The sequence below is a fragment of the Oncorhynchus mykiss genome, chromosome 3 (assembly GCF_057628025.1).
Source record: "Oncorhynchus mykiss isolate SJ-2025 chromosome 3, ASM5762802v1, whole genome shotgun sequence".
NCBI lineage: Eukaryota > Metazoa > Chordata > Actinopteri > Salmoniformes > Salmonidae > Oncorhynchus > Oncorhynchus mykiss.
The window spans coordinates 36,529,060-36,543,761 of record NC_143024.1 but is presented as its reverse complement, the minus strand read 5'-3'; the positions used below and the strand labels follow the sequence as shown (position 1 = coordinate 36,543,761).

Sequence of the window (14,702 nt, the reverse complement as noted above, 5' to 3'; positions counted from 1 at the left end):
CATCCAAATCTTAGTGAACTTTGATCACAAGAGTTGAACTCAATCCCACCCTGCTAGTTTTACTCTATAACACGGTTCTGTTTTCAAATATTAGCCTCTACCTCACCGTTTTCCACTCTTGATAATATAGCTTGCACCCCACCCTATGGCTCTATTTTTATATATAGATTATATTTAACACACAAATCCGAACACAGAGTTACTGCTAAGGCGCCGGGTTCCATTTCTTATGTGCTGATGCAGCAAGGTGACCATGGTGAGATCAGGGGGAGGGAATCTGCCAGAAAAATGATTCACTCTGTCGAGTCTCAGTTACGCTTAGGAATGAAGAGGGCCATTGAACAAAACTTGTTTCCCAATTTACTTTGCTTTTATGGCTTTGAGAAAGTGACCATTTCTGGCAGAGGTTCCAACACAAACCCTAAAACACAGCTCTCACAGCTCTGGATTTTCTGAGGGATGCTGGGACGGCAAATGCCAATGTAAATAACAGTTTCAACAGAGCCCTCTCTACCCTACTGCAGTGTTTCTCGAACAATGGGTCCTGGCCAATTCTCGCTGGCTTGTGGCTTTTGTTTGTGGTTCTAGTTGTTTTGTCCATCTGTTGGATTGGGACCCACTGCCCTCGGCCTGTACTGTAGATGCCCGCATAGCACTACAATGTGTGCATGCATATGTTGTAGGCGTGTCTTTTCATATCTGACACGTGCTGTGGTTTGCCAGTGAGGGCAGATGCAGAAGAGTTGGAAAACCACATACGCTTCTTGTGTGAGCAGAAGCGTTAGCACACGTGTGGGTGTGATGAGCGTGTGTCTTTAACACAAATCCCAAGTGCACTACACTGTCATACCAGCAATCAATCAAACAGAAATGCATGTATTTTAGAATGCATCATACATAGTTCATCATCGGTTGTCAAGAGCTTGGGTAGTCGTGGCTCTTTTGATAGGGTTTTAATGGTTTATGTTTGTTTGTGTGTGTGTGTGTGTGTGTGTGTGTGTGTGTGTGTGTGTGTGTGCTTTCGTACGATGTGACAATTATGGAACTTTGGGTAACAATTCCTTGTCACGCAAATGGACACGCTTAGTGTCATAATTGTCATTTTTGTTCAAATGTTTTGAGCATCATAATGCATCTCTGAGTTATAGCTACGACAAACATAATGAATACAACCCAGTTTTGGTAGCACCCCTCTCTCAAAAACAAATAGTTTAGACCTCTTGGAACTTTTGGAAATGAAGCTTCTCCCAACAGTGCCGTTCTGCTCGTAAACTGACTTTACCCACTTCATGTAAAAATGAAAAACTGCTATTGGGTCATTTATATCTACTTGAGTATGAAGTTGAATACCCCTTCTCTTAAAATTAATATGCATTGTCGATGATATGATAATTGTGCCAGCCCTACTCTGTGCTTGAGCGCACGTGTATGCAAACACTATGTGTATAGTAGTATGTAATATTAATGTGTTTGTATTCTCTCTTTAGGGCCTGCAGGTGAAGACAGACTATGTTCCCCTGCTCCAGTCTCTTGCCATGTACGGTTGGAGACTCACGTGTGTGCTGCCTACACCCATCATCAAGACCAACAGGTAACTACTTTCACTTTCCAAAACACACTCTCACCAATATTGAGTTAGGGCCTGAATGACCACCATATATCCTGGTTACCTAACTCTGGTATCGATTGGTCAACCTGATTAACCCTCTGGAGATTACACTGCCTTCTCTTTGATTTCAAAGAGCACCCATCTCATTTAGACAAAGCGATGGTCAGCCCATATCACTGTTCAGTTAACAGCTCAACTTAAATGGATTATGAAGTCAGTCAGAAGAACTCAACAGGTTGTTCAACGAAAATACTAACTGCCCCCCCCCCAATTGGTGGGTTCAAACGTAACAGCGTGTGGTGCGAGACAGTTTAAACCCACGAATGAGCGTAACTTGAAAATCCCTTCAGAGAAACGTAATGGTTCTTCTGCTCAGCCTCTGTTGACTCATTCATCTTATATGAGGACTATGCACGCACACATTCGCTAGCAGTCAACAGCTCAGTCATCTATCAGCAGCCACAACGTGACTTCCAAGTCTCCCACCTGAAACCCCACTTTACACAGTCACAGGCACTCATCATTATCCCAAGTCAGAACACGTCCAATCCAATATGTACCCATTGAGTTGATCCTTTAAGAATAAAACGCTACAATAAATGTCTTGTGAGCTTAGTTCAACTGTCGTGCCACATCACAACCCAAAATATAAGCTTGTTTTACTCCAATGTTTGTAAACAAAGTAAATGTGAACGAACACTGTATAGCCATAAAAACATGTTTAAAACTATCATTTTCATATCATGGATGGTCAGTCCTTGCATCCATAGAATTTGAGTGGTAACATTTCTCCAGCGCCGTCCCCCCTGCTTTTGACTGAAACAGTGGTGGGGAGAACACTTTGTTATTGTTTCAACTACGGATTGCCGCTATTAGTCGGAGTCATGAAATGTGTCGTGTCATGCTTATGAAGACTCCAAGTACATGCTTAGAGCTCAACACGGTTTACCTTGCGTGCCCTTGTCTCTGGGGGTCGTCGTGTTTGTGACCGTTCCGGAGCATAGCTGATTAATTACCGCTCTATTTTCATCCCTTGTTTTTTCATCACTCTTTATCGCTCTCTCTCTCAAAATGCAACAACACAACAGCGCAACATGGCTAATTAATCAGAGGGCCGGCCTAGATACAGCAACACACTCATTTCTCTCCATCTCTGAAACGCTCGTCTCTTTGTGCACAGCAACGATAGCTGTTGACCCATTACAGATTAGCTTAGTCATTACACTTGTATTATGGTGACCCTTCCATTTTCACAACTATATTAAGCTAATGCACATTGGGATACTGTCTTGAGGATGAGCAAAGTGCACTTCCTCTGAAGCAGTCTACATGGAGTCTGTTATGCATAGACCTACTTACACACTAGTTAGCATCTGAAGTGAACATCCACCGGGACTCAAGGCTTCTTTAATCAACGTAACATGAATGTGAAGGTGCACGTGGTAATGTACAGTATATTTCTGCCACATGGAACATGTTACGTTTGGTGTAAATCTGAAGTTTGGACATCGTAACTGTTAATAGATAAGTGCTTCACAATACCATTATAAGAAATGATTACCATTACCACAGGTAACCACTAAACATGATACACCATGTTCCCTATCACTGTACCAAAGAAAGTCTGGTTGCTGGTATATGAAGTTTCTATTCCAGTACTGCAGACATAGACGGCTATGAGAGGACTTTAGCAGCAAGACACAGACGGCTATGAGAGAACTTTAGCAGCAAGACACAGACGGCTATGAGAGAACTTTAGCAGCAAGACACAGACGGCTATGAGAGGACTGTAGCAGCAAGACACAGACGGCTATGAGAGGACTGTAGCAGCAAGACACAGACGGCTATGAGAGGACTGTAGCAGCAAGACACAGACAGCTATGAGAGGACTGTAGCAGCAAGACACAGACAGCTATGAGAGGACTGTAGCAGCAAGACACAGACGGCTATGAGAGGACTGTAGCAGCAAGACACAGACGGCTATGAGAGGACTGTAGCAGCAAGACACAGACGGCTATGAGAGGACTGTAGCAGCAAGACACAGACGGCTATGAGAGGACTGTAGCAGCAAGACACAGACGCTATGAGAGGACTGTAGCAGCAAGACACAGACGGCTATGAGAGGACTGTAGCAGCAAGACACAGACGGCTATGAGAGGACTGTAGCAGCAAGACACAGACGGCTATGAGAGGACTGTAGCAGCAAGACACAGGCGGCTATGAGAGGACTGTAGCAGCAAGACACAGGCGGCTATGAGAGGACTGTAGCAGCAAGACACAGACGGCTATGAGAGGACTGTAGCAGCAAGACACAGACGGCTATGAGAGGACTGTAGCAGCAAGACACAGACGGCTATGAGAGGACTGTAGCAGCAAGACACAGACGGCTATGAGAGGACTGTAGCAGCAAGACACAGACGGCTATGAGAGGACTGTAGCAGCAAGACACAGACGGCTATGAGAGGACTGTAGCAGCAAGACACAGACGGCTATGAGAGGACTGTAGCAGCAAGACACAGACGGCTATGAGAGGACTGTAGCAGCAAGACACAGACGGCTATGAGAGGACTGTAGCAGCAAGACACAGACGGCTATGAGAGGACTGTAGCAGCAAGACATAGACGGCTATGAGAGGACTGTAGCAGCAAGACACAGACGGCTATGAGAGGACTGTAGCAGCAAGGGGCCTGTCATTTTCAAACTGATCTGCTCCGTTCTACTTTAACGGGCTTGGGCTTTTTCTGAGGACTCAGGTTGGCTTTTCCGCTTTCGTTCAGCAGGAAGCTGTCCGGCAATCTGACAGCCTGGAAAATAGGTTATTGGAAATGCAGGGTAAGGAGGGAGGGATGGGAAATGGGGGTGTTTTAGATAGTAAGCCTCTACAGGAGATCTGGGAGCCCATTTGATGTTGGGGAAGATTTGCAGCCAGCTCTATACCATTGTCACCCTATCATACCTTTCCGTTGTTCTTCATATGCCAAGTTAAGGATCAATCTTAACTCAAAGCTGATTCTTCCCCGTGTGTTTAAGAGTACATCTATTTTAATGGGTGAGGGATTCCGAGAGAGGAAGTGACAGAGAGAGCGATCTGGAGAGGGAGATCAGGGGATATACAAAAGAGTGAAGGGAAAAGGGAAAGGATAGAGAAAGCCTACATGAAGCTCATACAAGAGGAAGAGGCAGAGAAGTGAAGTGAAGCAGACAGATAATTAGAGGCAGCAGGCTAAAGTAGGAAACCGAGTCGATACGTGCGTGTCGGATGGAGAGATGAAGGAGAGAAGCAGAGTGAAGGTTAATGCGTGTGAGATGGAACGACGAGAGACGAACAGGAGAGAGAGCAAGCACGAGAGACCTGAAGCCCACTGATGACAGAATCTCCTCGGTGGATTAGTCCGTCTGTCGTCTGTACTGTATGGATTATCCATGAATTAACACAGAATGTGACATGTGCATGGACAGGGATTATTTTGGAGAGGTTTATGAGGACAGCCATGTTTTGGGGAAGCCAGTAAACATGGTCTCTTTCTCTTGGTTTCTGAGCTATCTCCTAAGCATAGAACATATTCACGTGGACATACATCATTGCTCCAAATTCCTTTTTGGTTTCTCGTATTAACAAGAGGACAGAAAGGGAAGAAATCAGAATGATCGGGGTTGACCACTGCAATGCAACTCACTTCTCATGGTGGTAGATGTCAGCTATTAGTATAGCATCAGGACTGACCATACTAGTCACACAAACCATTATAAGGTCTACCCTGGAGTGTGGATCGCTCCCCTTCATGTGGAACTTTAACAGTATAATTTTAACAGTACAAAACTGCATTTTCCATTCCTCTCTTCCTTGCTCTGAAATGACCCCAAGTATTTCTAAAAGAGCTTGTGGCAATGTGATTTGTGTGACATGGATTTCTTTATCGATGGTACAGGCATTGTCCTCTACAAATAAAGTAACAATCAAGAAAATGGCTATGGTTTCCAAAGTTATTTGTATTTCAGTTCTAATTATATACTCTCTACCTCCCTCTATCCATATTCACCTCTGCCTGTTATCTCTCCATCTCCCTATCTCTCCATCTCCCTATCTCTCCCTCTACACTAGTGATGGAAGTTTGGCCACCAAGCAGGTTGTTTTTCTTCAGAGACCTGTCCTTCCCCGCAAGAGGGGGGACTCCAAGGTGTGTGACCTCTCATCCCTCTCAGTGTTTGTCTTGTCACATGTGGGTCGGCTCGCAGCTTGTTCACTAGCCAGAGTAGCGCTGCAAGGCCAACATCATCCCTCACCACCCCGGGCACATACCACACTTGTTTTTGTTTTCACATAGATAAATGTGCACACTGCCGGTCAAATGTGAATAAACCCCTTTCTTCTTGAGATATGAGCCATTCTGTGGTAACTACGGCAATGCATGTTGAGAAAGTACTTCCCATTTGACCCTAGATAGTACTGATATAACCTCTAGATTTAACCTAGAGGTTAAATCTAGAATGAATCAAATGCTGATATTGCCTGTGACCTGAATTTAAACTCTGGTCACCATTGGCAACCAAACTGATGGGCAATAACCCTGCAGAGACGAGCAGAGAACGATAATGCGGATGTTTGTGTGCAGTTAACATGCTATTTACCTCCGTATACTGTAAGTCTCAGCTAAAAGTGGGTCAATGGAGGCAATCTCAGAAATATTAGCAGCCGTATTTTCTTGTTTGGTCTGTACCCCTGAAGGCACCAATCAATTCCCTTGAAATTACCATTTCATTCCCCACAATGAGAATCATTTTAATTTGTTCTTTCCTTGTTTGCTATTATGTCCATTTCCAACGGTCTGTCTGTCCGTCCGTAATATGGCCAATAGAACAGCAGTTTAGAAACGTTCTTACACAAACATCCTGTCTTTCAGAAACTGATATTCAAAAGCAAGGCCAACAAGAACTCTGTTAAAGACGCGTCAAAAAACAAGAAGAAGAAGAAGAAAAACAAGCAATCGGCAGCAGAGAAAGATCTGGAAGAGTCCAAGGTTCTTGACGACGGGGAAAAGGTGGTCAAAGAGAGCAGGAACGTGAAGGAAAACAAGGGGAGCGAAGAGGAGACAGTGAAAGAGACGGAGGTAGAGGCTGTGTGTAAAGAGGCGGAGGCTGTGTGTAAAGAGGCGGAGGCTGTGTGTAAAGAGGCGGAGACTGTGTGTAAAGAGGCGGAGACTGTGTGTAAAGAGGCGGAGGCTCCCTGTGAAGTGGAGGAAGAGGAAAAGGTTGAGGCAGAAACTGAGGAAGGGGTAGAAACTGGGAAGGAAAGAGATGGAGCTGCAGGAAAAGATGACAAGAGTGACAAAGAGGGGAGAGTGGAGGAAGGAGAAGGAGCAGGGTCAGAGACTGAGCAGGAAAGACGGGGAGAGAGAGAAAATGTGCTGGCAATTGATGATGAAACCGAAATTACCAAGGGTTCAGAGGTGGAGGTGGAGACCAAAGAACAAGGGCAGAAAGAGGAGAAAGGGGGAGGAGCTGGAATGGAAGTGAAGGAACATGGGGTTGAGACTAAGGAAGAGACAAATGGAGGGGAAGAAAATGGAGAAACGGAGAATGTTGCCATGCAACAAGACCCACCTGACCAGGAAGAACATGTAGTGCAGGAAGAGGTGCAAAAGGTAGTAAAGGAGGATGGACAGGTCAAATTGACCAATCAATGCCCTGAAGAGAGTCAAAGGTCTGATGTGTAAACCTCTTCAGACATCACACCTAAGGGTTCTCCTACCCATCATTCATGTACCTACCAAACATCATAACCTGAGATAGGGGCTCCAGAAAGTCACCATTGAACAGCCTATATTTCAGCAACATCCTCCTACCATGTAGTCACTCTATCCTCTGCAGCAGACATCTCTCCACAACGGACACATCTCTACCACAGATGGACACGCACCAGTCTCTCTCACAGCCTCAGACTGATACCACAGATGGACACGCACCAGTCTTTCTCACAGCCTGAGACTGATTCTATACCTACACATAGTGAATGTACATAACTGGGAATGATGCGGAGGAGACTAATGTACGAGAGTCGCTGGATATAATGGACAAGTTGATGGGACCAATGGAGCTTGGGTCTGAAGAAACACAGACTTTTTAACCAGGCAAACTCGCTTGTCCTTATTTGTACAGTACCATAGTGGTACAGTTACTGTATGTCACATGGGTTTAGATGAGGAGAACTGTGGGAAATGTAGTGGCTGTTGTTGCGGCAGGCAATCCAATGCAAGGTGAATGGAACATTATTTACTTTTAGCCCGTAATGTAAAGTACTACAGATGATTCTGATAATCACTCTGATTCTTATGGTAGGCACGATACATTCACCTTGCATTCCGTATGTGTCAATATCCAAGCCAGGTAAAGTGTTTGATAATGGAGTCAATCTCCATTGAATGTGTGTGGGTTGAGTGGAAGTGAAATGTGATGAGAACCAAACTTGGAAATGTTGAGTCAACTTTGAGAGTTTAAACACGTTTGATTTGAATAGCTTTTCCAATCAATGGTCATTAAAAAGTACTTGGTAAGGTTATGGGCTGGGCCATGACTGGATGTTCAAGATGGTAACGGAGCACAGAGGAAGTAGAAAAACAAAAATGATTGCGCAATCCTTTTTAAATGATTGAGCTGTGTTCGAATTGCCATTTTTCATTGACATTGGCTTTAATATTTCACCTCAAGCTTTTAAAAGCCCCTCTTGACGGTGTCATTTCTGACCATACCAAAATCATAATGTAGTCTTTCAAGGTATCATGTTGCTTTCCATTTTAAAGTGGTGCTGCATCGATGCTGTGTAGAGAAATCATTAACCGGCTAATGGACTGTCAGCGGGGTGTCAGTCAAGTCATACATTTATAATGGGGGCCACTTATGTGGCTATTGACAGTGGAAAATCTCACCTCGAAAAATAACAAATAGCACTTAATCTGGATTGTGATTTTCATAGCGATTGATTTTTCTTGTGCTGCAGTTGCTAAGCAAAGTCTGTGGAAACCTGTATGTTTACAGATGAATATAGGCTTGTCGTCGTTTTCTAAATGTGGTATTTTTCTGAATAACCGACTGTCCCGAAATGTTCATCTCAATGGCAGATGTATTGTATAAAATTCTAAACTGTGACCAGGATAGCCATATTATGATACTGGGCCTAAATCGTCTGGGCCTAAGTTTGACAAATATCAAGGTGGTTTCAGTGTAATAGCCTGAGAGGGTTGCAACAATCAATGTTTGAAGGTAAGTTCAGTGTTCTCTGTTTTAGATTTGAACGGGAGGTAAGGAATTTAGCTTTACACGGTGTTGTTGATGGGGAAGTGTCTGTTTTTGATTTGAAGTTAGGCTCAGTGTATTCTGTCGTGCTAACGCTAGCTGAAGTGTGCTTTCTAATGTTCATACTGGAACTAGCTACCTCCTTAGGCATATTGGGGATTTGTAGCTATGGGGTCATCATTGCCAACTTTTCCCACCATATGGTCCATGCTGTGGGCGTGAGGTCATTACTAATGGCCAAGTGGTCAGGGGTCATGTTTGAACCATGTTTGATGGATTTTCCACAGCTGCTACTTGTTCGAGTACAAAGAAGTTTCCCACTTGTCAAAAAGCAGATTTGATATGAAGTCAGGATATTTCTTATTTTATGATATTATCTGAGGTATTGTTTTCTCCAGCGACACTTCGCGTTAGGCTATTATGAGCTTTAATAAGCACTTGTTTTATTCAACATATTTTATTTAGCTTTGCGGGTCACCGCTAGAGAGATAATAGAAATTACTTGTCAGTTTTAATATTTGTGAGACTAGGACAAATATGAATAAGAAATGGCATTCTAAAACACCCCTCTGTGATAAGTGAAGAGATTACCTGGACCCTGAGACAGATTTCCCCATTGGGTTCTTATCAAGTAATTTTTTCTCTTTAAATTTAGACTAATCGCTTTCTGCCCAGATATAAGATAATGTAGGACTGTCATATTTCCTTATTCATACATTGTTTATTATGTGTTCATCAGTTCTGTTGTTCATACCAATTTGAGTCTTTTTTTAATTTTATATACCTGTGATCCTTGTTCCTTCGTATATTATTTTACACTGAGACAATACTGCCTGTTCAAGTACAATGTACATTAAATTATGGTAGGAAAGTGTGGAAAAATACAGCCAGGAACTATCAGGTGATCTCATGCCTTTACATCATTGTATTTTAACACCTACAGCATTCCGGTTGGACATCCATTAACATGGACAACTGTAACCTCCACAGAGTTGGGTCAAATGACACCAGGTCCTGTATCCGTTTGTATTACCTGGGGGTCGTGAACTCCATGCCCTCATCTGTCGTGATAAGAGATGATTAGTGATTTGTACATTTGCTCAGCTTTTACATAAGTAGACTCTGGGGAGAGTGGGTAGACTACATTTTTCCTGATACTGAAAAGCAAGGATATGGAGAGAAAAGTGAAGCAGGATCTGTCACTTCATCAGTTAAATTATGCTGAATGTTGTTTACTTACCCTTCCGTGACGAGTGAGACCTGTGACTAACGTAGACCAACCTCAGCCTTGTCTAGAACAAGCGCCTTCAAACCACTCATGAAAAAAAGGTAATCTACTATTTCCTGTCTTTATGTAACCATAATTGTCTAAAGCTCAGCAGTCAGTGGCAGTGCAATTGTTCTTGATAATGCTGTGCAAAATGTGTGTTCCAGGGTTCATTTCCTGTGTGTTCTGATGTGAAATGGACAGATTAGAAATGACAGAAACATGATACAGTAGGATGGCAATCTCTTTATGTTGTCACTTTAGCTTGCTCGTGGCCTCTGGAATTGTATTGCTAGGTTTCATCTCCGATGTTGCTGTTTTCATCACCTGCGCTGCCATTTTGAATGTTGAGTGTCTTTGGTCATCGGCTACCGACACGCACTGCAGTGTTTGTAAAAACAAAGGTATTCTTTGTATTCGATTTTCATGGAAATGTCCACATCCCTACTGTTCATGACTGTACAATTTGTATATTATAAAATTATTTATATTTAATGTGCACCTGTGGTGTTTTCTGTTTCTAGGTGAATTTTGAAAACAATGCATTTTGCCATGTTTGATTCCTAAACTCAAATCATTACCCAACACTACACATTTCACTCCTCAGTGGTCTTTCAATTTTGAAGTCTCTTGTAAAGATGTATGTGCAACCTTCAATGTCTTAGATTCCATAAACACTAAAATGTACCATTAGACTGTAGAATCACATGGATGGTTAAACATGACATTGGCCAGTGAGAAAAACAAGTTGAGACATGTTTTATACAGGTTCAGCTCTAAGGGCTCAATTCAGACTCAGAAAATCTATTCCTTTTTTGATTTATTAAGCACTTCTCAGCAGTTGGTATTCATACTTCCCGTATGCAGGTGTGTAACAGACTTTGCAGGTGTGGCTACCTTGCACGCACTGAATAAATGTAATTCAACTGCTGAAAACCCTCTCACTTGCTGGCCAACATACACTGCTCAAAAAATAAAGGGAACACTTCTGTGAAATCAAACTGTCCACTTTGGAAGCAACACTGATTGACAATAAATTTCACATGCTGTTGTGCAAATGGAATAGACAACAGGTGGAAATTATAGGCAATTAGCAAGACACCCCCAATAAAGGAGTGGTTCTGCAGGTGGTGACCACAGACCACTTCTCAGTTCCTATGCTTCCTGGCTGATGTTTTGGTCACTTTTGAATGCTGGCGGTGCTTTCACTCTAGTGGTAGCATGAGACGGAGTCTACAACCCACACAAGTGGCTCAGGTAGTGCAGCTCATCCAGGATGGCACATCAATGCAAGCTGTGGCAAGAAGGTTTGCTGTGTCTGTCAGCGTAGTGTCCAGAGCATGGAGGCGCTGCCAGGAGACAGGCCAGTACATCAGGAGACGTGGAGGAGGACGTAGGAGGGCAACAACCCAGCAGCAGGACCGCTACCTCCGCCTTTGTGCAAGGAGGAGCAGGAGGAGCACTGCCAGAGCCCTGCAAAATGACCTCCAGGAGGCCACAAATGTGCATGTGTCTGCTCAAACGGTCAGAAACAGACTCCATGAGGGTGGTATGAGGGCCCGACATCCACAGGTGGGGGTTTGGCATTTGCCAGAGAACACCATGATTTGCAAATTCGTCACTGGTGCCCTGTGCTCTTCACAGATGAAAGCAGGTTCACACTGAGCACGTGACAGACGTGACAGTCTGGAGACGCCGTGGAGAACGTTCTGCTGCCTGCAACATCCTCCAGCATGACCGGTTTGGCGGTGGGTCAGTCATGGTGTGGGGTGGCATTTATTTGGGGGGCCGCACAGCCCTCCATGGCGAGGTAGCCTGACTGCCATTAGGTACCGAGATGAGATCCTCAGACCCCTTGTGAGACCATATGCTGGTGCGGTTGGCCCTGGGTTCCTCCTAATGCAAGACAATGCTAGACCTCATGTGGCTGGAGTGTGTCAGCAGTTCCTGCAAGAGGAAGGCATTGATGCTATGGACTGGCCCGCCCGTTCCCCAGACCTGAATCCAATTGAGCACATCTGGGACATCATGTTTCGCTCCATCCACCAATGCCACATTGCACCACAGACTGTCCAGGAGTTGGCGGATGCTTTAGTCCAGGTCTGGGAGGAGATCCCTCAGGAGACCATCCGCCACCTCATCAGGAGCATGCCCAGGCATTGTAGGGAGGTCATACAACTTGTTTTAAGGACATTACATCAAAGTTGGATCAGCCTGTAGTGTGGTTTTCCACTTTAATTTTGAGTGTGACTCCAAATCCAGACCTCCATGGGTTGATAAATTTGATTTCCATTGATAATTTTTGTGTGATTTTGTTGTCAGCACTTTCAACTATGTAAAGAAAAAAGTATTTAATAAGAATATTTCATTCATTCAGATCTAGGATGTGTTATTTTAGTGTTCCCTTTATTTTTTGGAGCAGTGTATTTTCTTGTGGAGTTTTCATTAAAAAGGGTTTTCAGTACATTTATCTAAAACCCGTTAAATACGGTGTACCTTTTTAATTTGAATTTTCTCGACAGACACAGAGTGTGCAAAACATTGGGAACACCTTCCTAATACTGAGTTACACCTCCTTTTACCCTCAGAACAGCTTCAATTCATCAGGGCATGGACATTATAAGGTGTCAAGCGTTCCACGGGGATGCTGGCCCATGACTTCAATTCTTCTCACAATTGTGTCAAGTTGGCTGGATGCCTTTTGGGTGGTGGACCATTCTTGATCCACACGGGAAACATTTGAGCGTGAAAAACCCAGCAGTGTTGCAGTTTGACACACTCAAACCGGTGCACCTGGCACCTACTACCATTCCGCGTTCAAAGGCACTTAAATCTTTTTGGTCTTGCCCATTCACCCTTTGAATGGCACACATACACAATTAATGTCTCGATGGTCTCAAGGCTTAAAAATCCTTCTTTAACCTGTCTCCTCCCCTGCATCAACACTGATTTTAGTGGATTTAACCATTTATATCAATAAGGAATCATAGCCTTCACCTGGTCAGTCTGTCATGGAAAGAGCAGGTGTTCCTAATGTTTTGTACATTCAGTGTATATTGAGAGAATTGGTTCAGAATGGGGATTAATGAAAGAACCCTCTTATTACACATATTTATCTCCTTTCCGCCACCAGTTGGTTGATTTTAAAATACTCTGATCTTGTATATTATTTAGGGTCATTTATATATTACAATCCCCTTATCCAAACGGCTTACTCATTTACCTAGCTCTTATCAATTTGTAAATTACAATGCATGGAGAATGGTGTTATTTCTATCGGGGGAAAAAGAAAGTAGATGTTGTTCCACTTGGAACCGACAGGTTGCTTGACCTTATTCCTCATTTCATCATGTGTAAAGGTGGTGTAATTATGGGGGAATTAAGTCAAGGTCAGAATACGGCATTTCTGTAGACACACCTCCACCACACCTTCATTTCTTTCATCTTCAACCAAAACGAAAAGCGGTTGAACAACATGCTATTCTCAAGTTCAAGGTCAGAATACCCGTTAGAGCTAAAGGTGCATGAAAAGGGAATTAGATGTTATTTACACAAGCTTAACTCTGGTTTGAATCGGCCCCCAAGTGAGGGGCTCTTGTAGGTTGGCCTTTGTATTGCTGAAAGAATGTAAAGAGGTAAATGCAGAAAACGTCAGTCCCTCACAGTCTACAGTATAAGGACTCTATTGTTGGATCAGGCTGGACCTGAGTGCTGTAGCTATGCGCTTACAGACAATGTCATTTTCTTAGGGAGCACAAGGGGTAAAAAAACTCAACTATTGTTTAAAATCTGTCGTATCTGCTTATTACATTTTCATTACGTTGATCAAATGTATAGGCATTATGCTGCTGTATTGTGGGCCCCATGTGTTCACAAATCATGGTAATGGTGCTTGTGAAAGCAAGCCGTATTTACGTAGAGTTTCACGGTCAGGGGTGATCTATACATCATGAGAGCTAGGAGCCCCGGGGAGGACAGGGTCATTATAATGAGGGCTATGAAACAACAACCACATCATTTCCATGTTGTCCACTACAGGAAACATTAATAGATCTTAAATGACCAAGGGGATGAGGTGGACCACTAGAGCGTGTCAAAAATCCTCATTTCCAGCCTGCAGTTATAGTATTGAATAAATGTACTTTCGGCCTAAAGCGCTGTGGCCAATGGGGTTTACCACTAAGTCCTAGTTGGGTTTGGGATAAAACTGCTGAATGTGGCATACTGAATGTCTGGAGAATTTTGGTAATCTTGTATTAAGATGGGAATTTATCAGACTAAGTCTTTATATTTGTAAAATGATACGCAAAGGTTAATTTAAGGAATATCATTCTGTGCCCAGAGGGCCATAAAGGTTTAATTGATTTACTGCAAACTGTAAGAGGACACCCGAAACTGTCTACGCAACCAGATCACTTAATCATTTCTGTTCATCTACATTGTGTATACTGTTATTTTTACTGGTTTTCATCTAGTTGGTTCTGTCATACCCCTCAAACTCAACTCTGGACCTCGCTGCCAGCACCATTGCTTTTT

The 14,702-nt window shown here is 43.4% G+C and overlaps 1 protein-coding gene across 4 annotated transcripts in view; it reads left to right on the top strand.

Annotated features, from left to right (window-relative positions):
* Positions 1-10,661, top strand: part of LOC110515384 (raftlin) — a 68,296-nt gene extending 57,635 nt beyond the window's left edge. For all 4 annotated transcript variants that reach the window (XM_090229109.1, XM_021594312.3, XM_021594320.3 and 1 more), the window contains exons 8-10: positions 1,488-1,591; positions 5,712-5,787; positions 6,511-10,661. In XM_090229109.1, the coding sequence (XP_090085235.1) occupies positions 1,488-1,591; positions 5,712-5,787; positions 6,511-7,323 (993 nt within the window). In that variant the 3' untranslated portion in view covers positions 7,324-10,661. The remainder of the gene's footprint in view (positions 1-1,487; positions 1,592-5,711; positions 5,788-6,510) is intronic.
* Positions 10,662-14,702: the final 4,041 nt, after the last annotated feature.